We start from the raw sequence: 20,568 nt of genomic DNA on the forward strand, positions 1-20,568 counted from the left end.
GGGAATGGAAGTGGAGTAGGAATGGGGTGGAATAGGCGGAGTCGGAATGGGGGTGGACCAACTTATATCCCTTGGGGCTTTGCCCTCAGTCCTAAGTAGACCCTATGCCCTAAGACAGACTAGTAATTGGTGAACAGAAACAGTAATCAAGTACGGTGGTCAAGCCTTTAATCGTTATCATCTGTCATGTCATTCCACATAATCAAGAGCCTTAACAATTATTCTGATCATAAGAGAATCAAGCAATCAACTGACTAAATCCTAGCCCTGCAACCCCATTTTACAGACTCTGAGCCCCATAAGCTAGTGTACAACTTCTCTTTGCCATACAACAGTGCATAAACTCAATTGACCAATCAGAAACAAGGATCCCTTATATGCAAAGTGTGGGTGACTCACAGTGTGCTAGTGTATTTAAAACATACAGTTGGTGACTTAATTCCTATTCCGTCACAATACAGTGTTTTAAACGTCGGTGAAGGGCAAAACCTAATTTGATAAATTTGACCAACTACCAAGATTCCCCAATATGAAAAGTGTGGGCGACTCGCATGTTTTTCTATGGTGTTTGAACATACGATTGGCGAATATACATTTATAGTTCGTGTTCCGTCCCAATATTCTGCTTTTATAATTTACTACATGCAAACAACGATGCTGTATAGCCCATGTCAATAATTATATGCAATTAAATTTTATATTATTTTTGTGTCAATCAAAATCTCTATGACTCTGAAAGAAAAGGCAAATGTTAGTTACTATTAACTATCAGTTTTCATCAAACCGAGTTATTTTTCAGCAAAGATTGGAAAACCCGAGCTCGAGTGGTCATTGGAAAGTTGGCACTAAAGAGCTGGGGGCTATGTCATTTTGTGTGTTTAGAATTTTTGAACTGGTCCACCATAGCCCTCAGTCAGAATGTAAGAGGCCGGAATAAGTCCTTAAATCTTAGCGCAAACGTCATGCATTTTATATTTAATGTATTTGTTTGTTTGTTGGTTTGTTTGCTGGTGTGTTTAAGTTATCATATTTCCAATTAAGCATTAGAGCGGGTTTCCTAAACATGTGTGATGAACGGAACTCGCCGAACAGGACATCGACATGCACAACAGCCGACGACCTCGAATCGCATACAGATGCATTGGGTATCATCTGTACACGCCGTAGGCACGATGCGCAGGAACCTGGCCTGGAACGCTCTCGGGAAAGAAGTCGTCACTTGGGTGTTTGAGTCGTAGTTTACAGGGAACTGTGAGGGAGAAAAATTATGGAAATGATTTCAACTATCGTTGAAAAGTTTACGGAGACAGCAGATTTGTTGACAGGAAAATGGTTGGAAGGAAATATAAGTCGATTAGACAACAAATCCAAAATTGACATTCGTCCCATGATATAGTATTTGTTTCATTTACTTCTAAATAAAAAAAAGTGATGAGAAAATATTTACTTGGTTGGCTCTCAACCGATCTATAGCATTAAGCTTGTGAATTTTATCTCACAATGGGCAACACTGAGTATACACTTGTTCATGAAATTGAGTCCGCGAGCGGGCAAATTGAACAAAGCGATTGGATTACACTTGATCCATTATTGGTGACGGCAGTCCATTCTTGTCCATCGCCGCTGTAGGCCACTTTGAACGATGCCACCCATGAGGTGTCCCCGTACCCCTGCGTGATAACGCTAGTGATGATCGAAGTGAAACCGAGGTCCACTTGGATCCAAGGATCGACTTCCTGATTTCCTGATCTCCTGATTTCCAGATTTCCTTTGCACCAACCTGAGGTCCCGCTTTCGGCTGCAAAGTAAGCAGAACTTAAATCAAACCGTCCGAGCATAAAAGTGTTTAGCAAATTTATGCCACAAGCACTACACCAGAGAAAGACCACACTTCCAGAGTAGGCGGATAGCTGCTAAGCTGAGCAGGAAATATCAGACTGCCAACTGTATGCGCTAAGCGGCCGGGAACCAGCCACAAGCAGTTAACTTCATATAAAATAATAGCTGGTAACCTTCCCCCTTTGGTCGCTTAGCAAATATGATTTGTACTTAGCACCTCAATTATGCTCAGATGTGGCTCTGTGATTGAACGAGGAACTGGGCTATGGGCCTTAGCCAAGCCTTACGCACGAGTCGGCCATATTGAATTGAAAGTGAGGTAAAATTTCATTATTGGAACTGGCGAAGAAAAGGGAAAGCAAGTAAATTACTAATTAATTCAATTCTTGCTTCAATGAAATATTGAACATTTGTAATTAAACATTCCCTAATGTTTTAAGTCAGATTTTTAAGAAAATGACAACAAAATAAGGCTGCATAAATAGTCTGGCACCATCCCAATCAACAGTTAATTTAAGAAATACATTCCGGGAACTCGACAAAAATGGCCAACTCATGCAGAAGGCCCATATAATGTAGAGGTACTGGTGAAATTAATAGATAGTTACCGACCAAAACAATGTCTGAGTCAAATTAAGCAAAACAGACTTCACTTTGAAGCAACATCCTTGATTAAACTCTTGATTTGTTTTAAGCTTTTGACAAATGTTCTTATTGAATCCTAACATTTTGTTTGAGTTGTCTTGTTGCTTGTCCCATGGAATTGTTGAACGAAAAGCCAATAAAATATTTACCCTGAGAGTTTAGCCGAACTCTGGTCGGTGCCAAAGAGTTGCTGAACTGTGACGACACTGTGATGCTTGCATCTGGGATGTGTCCATCTTCCATCCCAAAGGGTCCAGCCACAGCAGCGCACTCCAAAACGTCTGTCACAGGCAGTGGGAAAAAAAATCAGGATGGGCGGGGTTCATCAAAGCAAACACACAACTCTTTGGCCCAAAAAAAAATCTCCGGTTTCTGGTATGGAGCTTGCCCAAAAAGTGGTGCGGCGACGCGGCTTTTTATTTTTTTTTACCTGATTTTTTTTGCTTCAAATGTCGGCTGATGACTGCAAATGGTGCCATACTAAACTTAGTGCAAATATATGGAAGTCCAGAGAGGCCACATAAAACTTATTCTCGACCATAACCCAATCTAAAAACACGTTAAAATTGTGCAGCAGCAGGATTCCAGTCAAACCAGTGAGTTTGGCGGTTTTGAGACATCATCTTTTATTGAAAAAAAAAACCCTTTAATTTTGCCGACGCGCATGGCTACGGCGACGCGCGCGCATACCTATGGTGGCCCTGAAGGGACATCGCATATCGCAAACGTGTGCGCACACGTGTGCGATGTCGCGAAATTTATCGCGAATATGTGCGCACACGTATGCGATGTCGCGAAATTTATAGCGAATATGTGCGCACACGTATGCGATGTCGTGAAATTAATCGCGAATATGTGCGTACACGTATGCGATGTCGTGAAACAATTCGCGAATATGTGCGCACACGTATGCGAATTTGTTTGCAATGTCGTGAATTTTATTGCATACCTTGTCGCATACCTTTCAGTAAAATTCCTAATGAACTGGGGAGTTGTAGCAGCTAGTCTGGAATCTAGACGTACTGTTAGATATAAACAGGGTCTGACTTATAAACCTTCGCGCGCACGCAAGTTTCAAACTTGCGCAAGTAGCAAGTTTGCGCTCGACAGTACTAGTAGTAACGATTGCACGAGGACAGCGTGCGCGCGAAGGTTTATTAGTCAGACCCTATTTATATCTAACAGTACGTCTAGATTCCAGACTAGCTGCTACAACTCCCCAGTTCATTAGGAATTTTACTGAAAGGTATGCGACAAGGTATGCAATAAAATTCACGACATTGCAAACAAATTCGCATACGTGTGCGCACATATATTTGCGAATTGTTTCACGACATCGCATACGTGTGCGCACATATTCGCGATTAATTTCACGACATCGCATACGTGTGCGCATATATTCGCGATAAATTTCGCGACATCGCATACGTGTGCGCACACATTCGCGATAAATTTCGCGACATCGCATACGTATGCGCACACGTTTGCGATATGCGATGTCCCTTCAGGGCCACCATACATACCAGCAACCGGATACTTTTTTTGGGCCTTTTCCTGAAGGATATTTATCAGCCGGGCGCCGATTCCGTCCTCTCCTGATCTTATTACTTCACTTTTCAAACCATGCAGAATTTCATTAGATTTGCCTTATTTTTTTTCTCTTCTGAGACTCCCTGAGATTTCTTAAGCATTCTCTTGGAGTCTCCTGATTTTTATCCTTTGAAAATATTCATAAATACATGTACCTGAACAGGTTACCCATTCCCATTGGTCAACAGCCAGAGACAGGATTGAATTTAAACCGTTCACTGCGGCTTTCTGAGCCACATCAGGCGCTAATCTTCATACAGGAACTTTTATACCAGGTGAGTCAGAAAAAGCGGAACTTAAACCCCCAAAATTATATTTCATATGAAAAAAAAAATTAAGAGCCAAAAATAATAATGACTGGAAAGCGAACTTCATAAGCTACTTTTAAATGATAAAAGTACTGAAATTGCTCAATCTGTTCAAAGAATATTCCCCAGGCACTGTAGCTCGAAAACCTCGAGAGAAAAAAAACCCGTATAGCGTAGACAATGAGAAGAAATTACAGTTATAGAGGTGGGAGGAAAACCCCAGAAGAATAGTCTGGGGAAAACCCAAGGAATCGGGTAGGGACTGAAAACCCAATCCACATGTAGACCATGGGTGCCGATTCACAGCGCATTTTGCGCGTAAACGGCATTGCGTGTGCGCGTAAACGGCATTGCGTTCGTCACGTTTGGTGCGCTTTTTTGTATCTGTCCTCCAGCACGTGACCCTCCCCAGTGCCACTTTCCGTTTCGGTTACGATAATTTTATTTTCTGCAAACCTATACATGGTAAAGCTTACATTTTGCAGGCCATTTACTCAAGAGCAAATGTATTCAGTAAAAGCCTTTGATTAATTTGTATTCATACAGATGGGAGTAATGCAAATGCCAGTGTTTATTCATACGAACTACCGTATGGTATTATTTGTACATGTACTTTTTCGTGATTAACATTCATAAATGCAGTAATTTTTGCGCAGAATTATGCGTTTTTTATCTTCAAGGTAGCCCCAGCCTAACCTTGAAATATGACAGTAAATATTTGCAATCTGAAGCATTTACTCCTTTTTAGTCATAAGAAACGAAGTAAACGCTTATAGTGTAGCAAAAGCTTAAAGGTAAAAGTAATTATTTGCAGAATTTAGCAAACGGTTTTTAGTATTTTAGTAAAAGTGTTTGCTTAATTTACATTCATACAGATGCGAGTAAATGCTTCAAAGTGGTAGAAAAAGCAAATGCCATGCTTTATTCATACAAACATATGGTATCATTTGTACTTTAGAACTTTAATAAATGCAGTAGTATTTGCACAGAATTATTTTGCTTTATAATTTCAAAGTTGCCCCAACCCAGCCTTGTAAATGACAAGTGCATATTTGAAATCTGAAGCATTTACTTCCTTTTTATTCATACGAAACAAAGTAAACGATTATTAGGCCCAAAAAGGCTCGGGTTTCTGGTATAGGCGCGCGTCGCGATAGCCATGCGCGTCGGCAATGTAAGATGATGTCTTTCAATGACGGATGATGTCTCAAACCGCGAAACTCACTGGTTCGACTGGAATCCTGCTGCTGCACAATTTTAACGTGTTATTTCTCATAAAGTTATTTCTCATGTCTAATTTTATTTCAAGCATGAAGAACAAAGGAAAATGGATGTTCAATACAGTTTTTCTGAGTTTTTTATTTTTTGCACTCCCCAGGCACTGTAGCTCGCAAACCCCGAAAAAAAACCCGTAGAGAGAAGACAATGAGAATAAATTACAGTTTTAGAGGTGGGAGGAAAACCCCAGAAAAATAGTCTGGGAAAAACCCAAGGAATCAGGTAGGGACTGAAAGCAAATCCAGTAGACCATGGGTGCCGATGCACAGCGCATTGTGCGCGTAAACGGCATCGCGTTCGTCACGTTTGATGCGCTTTTTTGTATCTGTCCTCCAACACGTGACCCTCCCCGGTGCCGCTTTCCGTTTCGGTTATGATAGTTTGATTTTCTGCAAACTTATAAACGTGTAAAGCTTTACATTTTGCAGGCCATTTACTCAAGAGCAAATGGTTTTTAGTAAAAGTGTTTGCTTAATTTTCATTCAAACAGATGCGAGTAAATGCTTCGAAAGTGGTAGAAAAAGCAAATGCCATGCTATATTCATACAAACATATGGTATCATTTGTACTTTTGAACTAAATGCAGTAGTTTTTTGCGCAGAATTATTTTGCTTTATAATTTCAAGGTTGCCCCAACCCAGCCTTATAAATGACAAGTGCATATTTGAAATCTGAAGCATTTACTTCCTTTTTATTCATACGAAACAAAGTAAACGATTATTAGGCCCAAAAAGGCTCGGGTTTCTGGTATAGGCGCGCGTCGCGATAGCCATGCGCGTCGGCAATGTAAGATGATGTCTTTCAATGTCGGATGATGTCTCAAACCGCGAAACTCACTGGTTCGACTGGAATCCTGCTGCTGCACAATTTTGACGTGTTATTTCTCATAAAGTTAATTCTAATGTCTAAGTTTATTTCAAGCATGAAGAACAAAGGAAAATGGATGTTCAATACAGTTTTTCTGAGTTTTTATATTTTTTGCACTCCCCTTTCTGAAAAATCAAGCTTTGCCCCCCAAATGTGCAAGATCCAAGATGTGTTCACCTCTTAAAACAATTTCAGCCCATTTTAACTGGACCTGATAATTTTCAGGATTTTGCTACCAAACCGAATAATGTTTTCCATATTAGAAACAAACTGCTAATATATATCCCGTCTCTTTTGTACATTCAGGCCACAGGCCCACAAAATGGGTGGAAAGTAACTGGCCTTAGAATGCTACATTGTCATATTTTATGTTTAAGTTTATTTCAAACCATAGAAAAACAAGGAAAATTGATATTAAATACAGTTTTTATGAGTTTGTATTGTTTGCACCCCTTTAAAAAAAATCAAGCTCTGCCCCCAAAATGGGCAAGATCCAGGATGGGTTCCGATCTTAAAATGATTTCTAGCCCATTTTGACCCCACCTGCCAAATTTCATGCTTTTACCACAAAGTGCACGATTTGGGCCAAAAATGGACCTAAGCAGCTCCACTAATTGAGATAATGCATAAACCATGTTTCACCCAAAGTGCAACTAAAAACAAACAGTAAACTGCTTTTGATTTCAAACAATTTCATGGGGCCTTGGCTCTTGATTGGTTATCTATGCAGATATCTCATCATTCTCCCTATCAACAACATTTCTTCAATAATGTTTATTCATCTAACTTCTAAGCATTTTGCAATTCTTGCATAATTAAGTAGCTACGAGGGCCACAGGAAAAAAGAACAAGTCTGTTAATTAAACATTAAAGTAAACATGTACTCTGTAACCTATCAAAATTATTTGTTCTTAAATTATTGTAACCACACCGTTACAATGTCTTGTGGATGCAGTGCACAAAGCTGGAAGGGTGGTGGGGAGGGCGGCACTCGTGACAGGAAGTTTGAGAGGTTTACAGCACACAAACTGTTCTATTTGAGATTCGTCAAACCCATAAACCATTTTGGGCGACATTAAAACAAGAAAGAGGTTGTGGAATGCTCGAAGACATTTCCGTCATTTTTCAGTAACTGCCCCTTCAGCCTAGTAAATGAAAAGCAAAAAATGCAACGCAATTGAAACTGTTGTACACCATCCGAAATAACACCAACTGCCAGATTCACTTAGTCAGCATATTTATATACATTTCATTGTCTGCAGAGTTAAAACAGCTTTAGAAAAAGAGGTTGAGGATAAACTGCTCAGTTAGAAGTTTAAAGTTCTTTATGGTTTTTATTTATGTTAAATTATTGTACTTTTAAAAAGTGTTCATTTATTATAGTTACTTATTTTATTTCAGACCTTTTTTATGGTGTGGCAATCTTTAGTTTGTCCTGTAGGAATTGATTCAACTGAGAAGAGGCCGAGTACAAAAAGTATGTTTCCCATTGAACATTCTTGATTGTTTTTGATTTAATACAGGGAGCTCTTTACTTTTTTGAATACAGGGGATAGGACCAAGATTGTGACAGCGTAATAAATGTTTGTTCTTTAACATTGTTTACCAAAAATGTTATTTACCATGTTTAATCATGTTTTCATTTATTTGTTAAACTCATACTGGATTGTATCAACACCTCATTTCAAAATTAAAATCTTGGATGGCATTACCATTACTTCAAAAAGCAGCTCTACCCCATGATAAGTTAAGGCATACAACATGTCTGGACACGTGTATACGAAAAGTAAATATCACTCTTCCAATCTATCACAAAACCATTGAATCGAACGCAAGCGTGACAAAATCTAAAAACAGGCGACGGGCGACGGGCGACGGGCGACGGACGACGCACGGCGGGCGACGGGCGGAGGACGACGCACAAACTTTTGTTATGGCCGTGTGGCAGCGCGGTATGGCATGGCCGCCACACCCCATAGGGGATCGACACCACGAACAGATAGACAGTTGAAGACAGGTTTGCAGAACATAACCAACTATCTTTCATTAAAACAACTCAAGCAACTTAACAACTTGTTCGAATACAGCTTCGTGGGCCCGAGCAACCCGACGGCACGTTGAGGGACACAGACACCGCGTGCCCGGAGCCCAGCCCTTTTATAACACACAGAGTAATAACAGTTATATAACAAAGTATTTTAAGAACTCCATTATGCGAAGCTCGTAGCAAATTAACAAAAGGACAAAAATGTGGGCCGGTTCAGATAGCTTCATAACACTTTCAAACAGTTTTTTACCTGAATGAATTGGCTATTAAAAGTCAACCAATCAGATGACAAGGATTTATTCAGGCGTTAATATATAAAACAAATAATGAATGTTTCACGTTCGTGCAATGGAAAGAACAATTTCATTCGGTGACAGATGAAATGTTCCATTCCACTCGGCTTCGCCGGGTGGAATGGAACATTCGCCTTCGGGTCGGTCCAAGACCCTAAATGGTTTTAAACGTACTTGTTTAAAACCGGTCCAGCACATATTTATTACCTTGGTAACTTTAAATCTCTGTTGTAATGACAAAAAAAAATGGATACATACAATGGCATTTCTTCCCGGCCCGTTTAATAGTTTCTCAGTTTTCCAAGAAAGTGTGTCCTTATCATTTGCACTCATTGTCAAGAATTTAAGCAGACTGCGGCTTCGGCTGAGCCTCTCAGTCTGAAAATGATTTTCTTGTGTTATCCTTAATTACGTTTATGACATTTCCCTTCAATTTCCTCCCGATTTTGGATTTTCTTTGAACATTTCAGGACGTTAAAATTTCCTTAAAATAAGGAATATCTCTTAAAAGTGGAAGCACTGCCTGATCTTGGAAATGCGTTTTAATCTTGCTTTGTACACTGACGTCGTATCATTAAATACAGTGTTTTGTCAGTTACGGTCATTATTATGATAATTCACGCGAATGAGTTCAAATGAGTACGTTTTTGAAGTTTGCTAACTATAGAACTAGAGAACAACGGAGGTCTGCCGAGTTTAGCGCTACTAGTCTAGTAAAGTTACTTATTGTTGTCTGTTATGTCAACAAAATGATTGCTTAGGCTATATTGCTTTAGGAATAATTTAGGGTCAACTCACTTTACTGTGTGCTTTGGTGGGTTTAGTGTATTTTTTTCTAGGCTTGCTGCGTACGAGTAGAGACCAAGCCATATTGTAAACATAAACAACTGTGTTGTTTGTTAAGCGCTGACTATATCAGTCACAGAATTAAGGGCTGAGAAATGGGATACAGGTCGAGCGTTCGCGTCTGTACAAAAGGCACCCTCAGAAAGGGGTTCAGACAGACGGTGAAAATAGAGCTCTAACTCGTATCACTCCGGTCCGATTTCAAGCAAGTTTCTTATAATAGTTATTCATATTTCTGGGTGACATTCGTCGATGACATACATGCGGATAACATACATACTTACTTTCCGTCATTGCGAAAATCAAGGTGCATCCAACGACCATCAGGAGAAGCAGGCACATATAAACCTTCATTCTTGCTAATCTAGAAAAAGAGGGAGAAAAAGACAGACAGTTAAGAAACTTGCAATGATATGGTTCTTTCGCTTTTTCCCTATGTAAAATGTACATCAGCGCGAGTCTTTAACAACTTTGTGTCATTCTTGGGCAGATTACGGTATTGTGCTGTTTGTAGAGTTTGACTAGATGCAGCGGTAATAGTCACCTACAGCTTATGTTACTGTCGTTTTTTAGCATGTGCATGTTAAGTCATATCAATGTATAGGCCCTGTGGCAGTCTCTCGTCATGAACAAAGTTAATAGGACGCTCGTCTTTCCACTGAGCAACTTCCATATCAAATCTGGCCACGTTTATCCAAAGCTTACATTTCAGGTTGAAACAGACTTGAAAACCGAAGTCAGGAGGGAAAATGCACTGGATGCTTTCAAATTGATGTCTACTGAACGAATGCGTTAGAACAGTGCTGAGTTTGCCTTTTTTGAAGTAGGCCTAACAGGCTTCAAGCTGTAGCCAGTTTTGTCGAAACAAGTCATTTGAAGTATAAAGCCCATCTAGTAAATCTGACTCTAGGGGCGTAAAATTATACAAGATGTTCGCCCATGGTCCATTACTTTTAATTAGAAATTACACACGCATGCGTACAAGTGGTTATCGGAGGCAAGAAGTAAAGCTTATCGGTAAATACATGGCAAAACGAACACAAAATTGTTGGTCCTGATTTAAACTCAAGAGTTTTTTGTTCACAATTTGAAGGAAGTATAGATAGGATGATCCTTTATTGTTTCCGCATTATAAAAAGGCAGAAAAAGTCAGAACAATTACTTTACGTTATAAACCATATTATTATCAATTAATGTGTATATTCGATTAAAAAAATGAAATTGATTTACTCTTCCTTAAAAGTAATATATTGAACAAATGTATGTTTGGTTAAGGTGTTATTTATCGATTGACTAAGAAATTAAACAGATGAATTGGATTTGGAACAAAAGATTGTCGAAAAGGAAGTGAATTTATTTGTGGTGGACGGAGTCTAATACCAAAAACAAAACAGTTAAAAAGAGGCTGGCTGGAGTCCTTCATAATTGTACATAATTAGCAACCATTTGTAAACCTTCATAATAAACAGAGGTCAAGATGGATGGAAAAAAGTGATAAATTAGAAGTAAATTGGCGCAGTTTTTGATTAAAGTTTTTTTATTAAAGAATGGGAACAGTACCTTGTGGTTTTCCAAGCGCCTTTCTTAGATTAATGGGGAAAACCTGGTAGTACCCATCACCCCAAAAGTGTTTCATTGTTGTGTTTCAGGCTTGTGTGAATGGAATACATTATTAATGTAACCTTTGAAGCGCATTTCTGGTGCTGCACGCAGCTACCAAAACTTAGCATCAGTATCAATATATTTCAGACTTTACGGAGCCTGTAACGTCCTTGCAGTTTTATGCAACATATGTTTTACTAATAAATAACCGTTTTATGGCTTTTTTTGTCTTTGCATGGCCACATGGGTATAGTAAAATTCTGCTCTAAACTATTAGGCCTACATAAATGGTGAGTAGCTGCATCGTACACAAAGGTAAATCTTTTGCATTAAGATATGAGAGGAAAACTGGCGAGAACTATTGCAATCACTGGTTTTGAAAAACAAAACGGACGGGAATCTTTTTACTTACTGCTTCGTGTGATTTATACAATGGAATCAAAAATAATTACCCGACACCTGATAATGTCACGATCACGTATTTTCTTCTAGGACCATTTGTGGGTGATGTTCTAAGTATGTAAATTTACGAAAGTGCCCAAAGTGGAGTGTTTTTAAACGTGTACAAAACCTATGGGGATAAATACATCTCTAATGTGACGTAACCTAATAATACCTGATAATGTCACGATCACAAATTTCTTAAAGGACCATCTGTTGGTGCTGCTCTACGTATGTACCAAGTATGAAGTTGATCAGATTTACGAAAGTGCCAAAGTGGAGTGTTTTACAACGTGTACAAACCCTTTGGGGGAATATGCATCTTTAATGTAACGTAACCCAACACCTGATGACGTCACGATCACGAATTTCTTCTAGAACCATATGTGGATGATGGTCTAAGTATGCACCAATTTTGAAGTCGATCGGATTTACCAAAGTGCCAAAGTAGACTGGTAGTAACATATTGAACAAATGTACGTGTGATAAAGGTGCTATTTATCGATTGACTAAGAAATTAAGCAGATGAATTGGATTTGGAACAAAAGATTGTCGAAAAGGAAGTGAATTTATTTGTGGTGGACGGAGTCTAATACCAAAAACAAAACAGTTAAAAAGAGGCTGGCTGAAGTCCTTCATAATTGTACATAATAAGCAACCATTTGTAAACCTTCATAATAAACAGAGGTCAAGATGGATGAAAAAAGTGATAAATTAGAAGTAAATTGGCGCAGTTTTTGATTAAAGTTTTTTTATTAAAGAATGGGAACAGTACCTTGTGGTTTTCCAAGCGCCTTTCTTAGATTAATGGGGAAAACCTGGTAGTACCCATCACCCCAAAAGTGTTTCATTGTTGTGTTTCATGCTATGGTGAATGGAATACATTATTAATGTAACCTTTGAAGCGCATTTCTGGTGCTGCACGCAGCTACCCAAAATTAGCATCAGTATCGATATATTTCAGACTTTACGGAGCCTGTAACGTCCTTGCAGTTTTATGCAACATATGTTTTACTAATAAATAACCGTTTTATGGCTTTTTTTGTCTTTGCATGGCCACATGGGTATAGTAAAATTCTGCTCTAAACTATTAGGCCTACATAAATGGTGAGTAGCTGCATCGTACACAAAGGTAAAACTTTTGCATTAAGATATGAGAGGAAAACTGGCGAGAACTATTGCAATCACTGGTTTTGAAAAACAAAACGGACTGGAATCTTTTTACTTACTGCTTCGTGTGATTTATACAATGGAATCAAAAATAATTAACAAGCATATTCCAATATATAAATCATTATTTAAATAAAAAAATATATTTTTTTTAAATGCATAACTTTGAAAAAAAAAAAATCAATCTTATGAACAAAAAAAAAAGCCAAAACAAAGAAAATAAACTGGCCGGGGGAATAACTGCAAACAAGACACAACCGAAGGGAATTACACTGAGAAAAAAAAATAACGTAAGCCGGAGGGAAGGAAAACATTATATTACAGTAAAAACAAAAAAACCTATTAGGGGCCTACTTGGGAGGGGATAGGCCTTTTAATAATAGACAGGATAACGTCAGTTGGGATGGGGGGGGGGGGCATTGGATCACCACCAACATCACCCACCCCCAAATTGTTTTGGGTGTGAAACCCCCAACAATGTCTCTTTAGGGGTGTTCTTTTATCTTTCAAACAGTCCACATGTAACGTGACGGCATGTCTATTGTCAGGATGACGTTATCTTGTCAAGATGAACAGACTGTCACCATGGGTCTTAAATCATGTCAGCATGACAATGGGTTTGCTGTGAAAACATTGCAAAACTGACCACTCTTGGACGGGTGTCGGGACACCAGAATGTGCAGTGCCAATTTTGAAGTTGTTTGGATGAGCAGTTCTCGTAAAAGCTACCAAAAAGCAATATTTTCTGACTCAAACGTGGCAGTATTATAGCCTAGACCACCACGCGCTGCCGTCTTTTTTCAATTGTTTACGTCATGTTCGAGCTAAAGCGCGCATGCTCAATATTACGCAACAATGGAAAAAAGGACGGGCACGTTGTTGGGCGAAACCATTGTGCAGTTTGGGTGAATAGCACTGCACACCATGTCTCCGTATATACGTACATATTTGTGAGTGGCATGCACGGGCACATGCATTTTGTAGTCAACTGAGCAACCATCACTGCACTGTAAGTAGGCTGTCGACTGAGCAACTCTTACTGCAGGGCGATACCATATTGTCCAGTAGGGGTAAATATCAGTGCCAGGGGAGACGAAATGACTGCGCGTTTAACCTGCGAGTGTGCGTTCAACCTGTGGAAGCACCATTGAATAATGTGCGTTGTTTGCACGAGCTGCAGTTCTCAACTGCCCCTTCCGAACAGGCACATTTCCGACTGACCCTGCACAAGTAGTTCTAAATTCACAACGCAACGCCCCAGGTGCATTCTGCGCGACACCGTGCAGTACGCGCGACGCGCGCACCATTCTCCATAAAAAGGAGTTGTTTACATCTTACTTGCGAGCTGGACACTCCATTATTTAGCTAGAGGGTTGTTTCACAAAACATGGACTGAACTTGTTGAAGAAAATCAGGTTTCGTGACCGAACAGTTTTGACTTTTTTTTTTGACCGAAAAGGTATTGATGAATAGGAATAAATATGTGCCTGGTCGGTATTAATCACTCTGTTTAAGACCACTTAGCGTCTGGGTGCTGATGATTACCCGAGGCGAAGCACCCAAGTGGTATTAAGCCATATCCTTTTTCACTTCAGTAGGAATCTAGCTTATTCTTGAATAGATTGATTGACTTGGCATCCACTAGGGCCTACATGTGCTGGGAGACTGTTCCACTCGTTGATTACCCGGAGAGAGAGAAGACATTCTTCCTGCCATTCAGTCCCTTCTTCATCAGTGCTGGCTTGAACAATTTGTGACTGTGACCCATGAGCTGATTTGAATTCTTAGTGAATAGCTTGCTAGCTTCTTCAATACCTTCCTATCCATTGAGGATTTGAATATATTGATATATCGTCTCCATGAAGGTCATTCGTTGCACAAAATGATGATTAGACATGAATATGTTAGGAAATATATGCTTAGACAACTTTCTCGACTCTCCATAGACTTTGTACACAATCGCAGAAGTGGCGTCATGTTTCAACATTTTTTCCCATTTGACCAACGATTGACTTGTGATATACCTTCTGTAATATGTGAAAGCTGTTTTTTTGGTCCTTCGTTTTCCCTACTGGTGCCCCTGTCACAGCCACCGAGTCCAAGTGCAAGGAGTATTATGACGGTATTGCCCACCACGTGGGCCTGTCCTGTCCATTGGAGCCGTCGTCCAATGCAATCTACTGCTGCGAGTCCACCAAAGGGAACTTACAGTCGTGCTGTATTGAAACTGAATGGCAGAATCAATATAGGCCTAATTCAGGCCAGGATATCGACGATAGCATCACACCAGTTTACCTGAGGTATCTCTCTGCCTACCATTCTTACACATTATATTGATATTATTCTAAGTTTAAACTGCTCTTAAAATTTGCTGTGGTTTCTAATAAACATCCCACGTTTAAGGCAAAGCATGATCACTGAGAACGGCCTGGATGTGATTTCCCTACAAAAATGGAAGCGTGTTTTGGGTGGATGTGATATTGGAGCTAGAATGTGATTTTGGCAGGGATTTTCCAAAATCACATCCGAGCCGGAAATCACAGCCAGGATTATGTCCTAAGATCACATCCTGTGTCAGCGCCTTTCCAAAATCACATTCCGAGCACTCAAAATCACATCCAGTGAACTGGACGATGAACCTTACTAGGATGTTCGTAAATCACAGTCTTTAGCATCCTGTAAAATTATGGCACCGGGTGTGCAGTCGTTTTCAAGAAAAGATGTATTTTTGTATACATTTCCAACGGTGGTCGGCGGACTACCAATGGAAAACCTAACTATTTTTAACTACTGCTCCAAATTTACCATTTTTTCAGTCCAAACTTTGCCATTGTTACATGGTCATGAATGGGTGCAGGCCAGCTAGACTGGTTCCCTTACCCTACACATTTCCAGCATCTATAAATTGATCCATTTCATCTTTATTGGAGTCAGGGAACCAGACTACTTGAACATTTTTGTTTTTCTTGGTTGTTCCAGTATTTCGAATACAAAACCTCAAACATGTCAGTGTAACAATACCGGATCTATTATACTTACCCCTGAAATAGGTCATTTCTGAAACTTACAGCAAAAGCCAATGATGTACATTTTTTTCCCTTTAAGTCATAAACCCCAATGTCACATCCTGGTTGTCCCACTAGTCCAAAATCAGATTTGTCAAAGGAGATTAGTTAATAACAGGCTCTCTGTTATTCAATATCACATCCTTGTGGTCTAGCACTGGAGGTGATATTGGGATTCATGTCTTGATGTGCCATTTTGGAGAGGTGTGAGAACACGATGAGATTTTGGGTAGGGCCCAGTACATGGATGTGATTTTGGTTAAGTGGCCAGACAGTGGATGTGATTTTGGCAAGACGCTAACACAAGATGTGATCTTGGACTTCAACGACTTATCTCGGATGTGATTTTGGTGGTGTTGATGTGATATTGGGTAATCTCTACTAAAATCACATCCAAGCGAGTCATCTTTACATTTTTGTAGAGAAATCACACCCGAGTCGTTCAAGTGGAATTTAGTGGTTCAAAATGTACACGTATTTGTTTTGGGAGCTGAAGAATGGGATTTATATGGAACATTTTCATGAGCTGGTTTTAGACTTGAGGGAGACAAATTTGTATATACATTAGTGGAGGTTTCAAAAAAATAGGGACGTAATGGATATTTCTTTGTTAAATATAGGCTGATTATGCAAAGTGTTGTCCCTAGTGACGTGACACATGTGACGTCATATATCACATTAAAGGGAATGTACAGCATTTGCTTTTGCTGCAATTTTCAGAAATTAATGGATTTGGAGGATTAGTATGCTATAGCAAATACTGTTAAACTGACTTGTTTCACGTTTTGGGCTTGTTTATGCTGGAAAAACCAAGAAAACCAATCATTTTCTTGTAGTCTGGTTCCCCGACCCCACTTTAGATGAAACGGAGAAACGTAAAGACTTTTGGGAATTGTAAGGTCAAAGAATCACTCTAGCAGGTTTGTACCCCTTTACATGTGTGTAATCTATTGCAAAGGAAATGCGGCATAATTAAATATGAAAAATAGGAGCAGTTTTTGAAAAAAAAGCCAGTTTTCCAACGCTGGTCGGCCGACCAGCGTTGGAAAAATACAGTTTTTCTTGAAAATGTCAGCACACCAGGAGCCACGATTTTACAGGATGCTTTAGAATGTCAATCCCTAACAATTCAGTAAGGTATTTTGTGATAATTTGGTCATTTCGTTTTTTGATGTTTGCAAATGTTGTATCTTCCCTTTAATAAAACCTGATTCGTCTCATAATATAGCTGTCATTTTTTATCCATAAAACAAATCTATATCTCTTTCATCATTTGATTTGTCGGAGAGCAGGAACAAGTTTATTAGAAGAAAGGAGAGTATCAGATCAAAGTATATTCAATCACACTGATGTTCTTTGATTGTCTGTTTTTCTTCAGCCCCTATTTGTATTTGAGCGTTCCAGTTGCATTGATCCTTGTCGGCCTAATTGTTGGTATTGCGTCTAAAGTCGTTCGTTGTAAAACCTGTGCTGCCAACACGAACTCAACAATAGGTGAGTTTTTCATGTGTCTCTTTGGCAGAAGGCCTACCTCACACAAATCGTAAACGGAAAGAAAAAGATGGATAAATAACGTGCGTTAAACTAATTGATTTCTTTCATTTAGCCTGAAAATGAGTGACTGTAAATGTAGAGAATTTGGTTTGAAACTACAGGGTAAGGACGAAAATTAAGTGTGTTTATTGCCACATTGAGCAACTTCGTACATACAAGGTGAATAAAAAAAAAAGCGGAACCCAATCCCCCAAAAATTGTAGTCCGTATTAAAAAAAAATGTAGCAACAAAAACAATAATGATTGGAAAGTCAATTTCATAATTTTTAGATGAAAAATTACTGACAATGCTTAATCCGTTCAAAAATATCACCATTTAAACGCAATGACCCTAAAACCTGTTTCTTACACAAACAGATATTGTGTATTCTGACTGTAGGGAACAACAAAGTAAATGACACTTAATGAGTACTGAGTAATGAGAAAATGAGTATTTGTTTCAACAACTGTCAACAACTGTAGTAAAATGAGTATTTGTTTCAACAACTGTCAACACACTATCTTTATTAACAACCCTGGTTAGGCAAACATTATGAATTATAAAAAACCAACTTCTTCTTTTTTAAGACGGGCCTTCAAAAGGACTTTGTTGAACATTTTTAACTTTTAAACTGAGGTTTTATCGCTGGTGATGTTTGAAGACAATTATGAAGACGATTCTTTAAAATCGCATTTTTTGACGAAAGAGGTTTTAGTGTGATTATGTTTAAATGGTGATAGTCTTTAAAAGGACTGAGCAATTTCAGTGTTTTTTCCATCTAAAAGTAGCTTATGAAATTGGCTTTTCAGTTATTATTATTTTTGGTGCTCTATATTTTTTAAATATGAAATATATTTTTGGGAGTTTGCGTTCCGCTCTTTTTTACTCACCCTATTTTTTACGGCAAGCAATCGGTATAGGGCCAGCCAAATGCACAGGAAATTGAACATTGCGACAAGGGCATTTTTATATCCCTGCAACTTGTGACGTGGACTTGTGATTGATTTGAGATGAATTAATTTACAATTGGGTTAGCTTGATTACAAAAGAGTGGATATCTCATGAGGGCGATTATAAATGGTGCACTGCCGACATCTTTGAGATGTGATACTATTGATCAACAGGGATACTCATTAGTAGACCTCTTGCTTTAATTATGAATGATCAATATTGCTGTTGAATGCAATCAGACTATTCAGTTCTGATGAAGCTTGAATTGTTTCCAGATACCGTATCCTTTCTTCTTCGCTCCGTAGCTACAACATGTACCGTTTTAGAAGTCACAGGGCCCACCTGTACTCATGGTCCGTACCAACTGATCGACAACCCACCTAGCTACCCCGTTACACCCTCAACTAGGTTGGGCCGTCCGCAGTAGGAGTATAATGCAAGCAAATGATTTGCTTAAAAGGCTGGTATTTCAACGCTAGGCCTACATATCTTAAGCCTCTTGGCAAATACTGAACTGAAATTATATTAAATCAAGACAGCTAGAAACATTGCTTTAGGAAAAATAGTGCATTCGTCTGTTTTGATGGAATAAGTTCAGGTATGTTTTTAAAAAAATAGACTCAGACAAACGCAATGTACACGCATGTGTATTATAGTAATGGTTTACACGGTAAAGTTGATGATTTTAGGATGCACTCGACCTCACCTGAGATTTCATATGAACAGTTTATTTCAAAACGCGATATTTATCCATTTGAAAATGAAGGTGGGACATTTGCACTGTTATTAAACTTTGAAGAATAACAACAATAGAACCACTGATTCTTAGGCCCCCCAAAAAGTCTCCGGTTTCTTGTTGGAGCGTGCCCAAAAATGGTGCGGCGACGAGGCTTTTTATTTTTTTACCTGTTTTTTTTTGCTTCAAATGTAGGCTGATGACTGCAAATGTTGCCTGACTAAACTTAGTGCAACTATATGGGAGTCCAGAGAGGCCACATGAAGCTTATTCTCGATCATAATCCCATCAAAAAAACACGTTAAAACTGTGCAGCAGCAGGATTTCAGTCAAACCAATGAGTTTGGCGGTTTTGAGACATCATCTTATGTTGAAAAAAAAACCTTTTTGATTTTGCCGACGCGCTTGGCTACTTTTTCAACAAACTTTTTCATTTTGCCGACGCACATGGCTACGGCGACGCGCGCGCATACCAGAAACCGGAGACTTTTTTTTGTTGGCCTTACCTTCAGTTTTTTTTTGTTTTAATGTGTTCTCAGATTGCGTTTATCTATATAACAGCCGTCGAAACATGTGCCATATAACAGCCGTTGAAACTTACTTTGAGCAACCAGGAGAGGGCGGGATTGTTAAAGGATACAAAATGGCGTTTATCGCGTGTTTGGAAATGTAGCCTCCATATTCAACTTTCATCGAAATTGCCCGATGAGACATTAAACGTTACTGTAATAGGCTCTTATGTGTTTCTACAATTTTTTCAAAGCTCGTTCCCCACCAACAAAAAAAAAAAAAACCCAAGCGGCAGGATTTTTGTCCATGGTGAGCATGAACTTGATTCTTGTTGATATGTTAAAATGTGAACGCCCGTGGTATTCCAAGAACTGTTCACGAGATTGAGCTCTTCAAAAACACCAAATCTGTTAAGGTTTAGAGTGACTAAACAGACTGTCGGTGGAGTTTTTACTTAAAGGTGTATTTGTTTTTTTATTTAGAAAATGTCTTACATTTTTGTACTCAGTTTTAATCAATCGCCCTGTTTGTGGTCAAAAGGTAATTTTAAAACTTGTACAAAAAAACCCAACAATTTGTAGAAGACCTTGCTAAATTGTCTTCATTTACCTTTGATGAATTACCAGTCTCAGCTAAATCACTGTTCTTGAAGTTCATATGTAAATAAAACTATAGAAATACAGACTCTTCCTTTTCCAAATGGACACTAAGATCGTTATTAAATTTGATGCATTAGATTTTGTTCTACAAACTGACAAATTTCATTAATTATAATTTTTGCACTGAACCTGAGTACTTTTATGAAATGTGTTTAGACTTTAATGTATATTTGATTCTTTATTTGAT

The 20,568-nt window shown here is 38.8% G+C and overlaps 1 protein-coding gene and 1 long non-coding RNA gene across 2 annotated transcripts; one reads left to right on the plus strand and one right to left on the minus strand.

The window, feature by feature from the left end:
* Positions 1–814: 814 nt before the first annotated feature.
* On the minus strand, positions 815–10,049 carry LOC119741839 (lactadherin-like). The gene is made up of 4 exons (XM_038217749.1): positions 9,998–10,049; positions 2,634–2,765; positions 1,578–1,798; positions 815–1,249 (listed from the first exon to the last, which is right to left on the minus strand). The coding sequence occupies exons 1-4, from the start codon at positions 10,035–10,037 to the stop codon at positions 1,058–1,060; spliced, it is 585 nt and encodes a 194-aa protein (XP_038073677.1). The 5' UTR covers positions 10,038–10,049; the 3' UTR covers positions 815–1,057.
* Positions 10,050–15,127: 5,078 nt separating this feature from the next.
* On the plus strand, positions 15,128–19,433 carry LOC119741840. The gene is made up of 3 exons (XR_005272777.1): positions 15,128–15,226; positions 17,370–17,485; positions 18,782–19,433. It is a non-coding gene; the product is annotated as an uncharacterized LOC119741840 (long non-coding RNA).
* Positions 19,434–20,568: the final 1,135 nt, after the last annotated feature.

This window comes from Patiria miniata, unplaced genomic scaffold, assembly GCF_015706575.1.
Source record: "Patiria miniata isolate m_02_andy unplaced genomic scaffold, ASM1570657v1 HiC_scaffold_5, whole genome shotgun sequence".
NCBI classification, from domain to species: Eukaryota; Metazoa; Echinodermata; class Asteroidea; order Valvatida; family Asterinidae; genus Patiria; species Patiria miniata.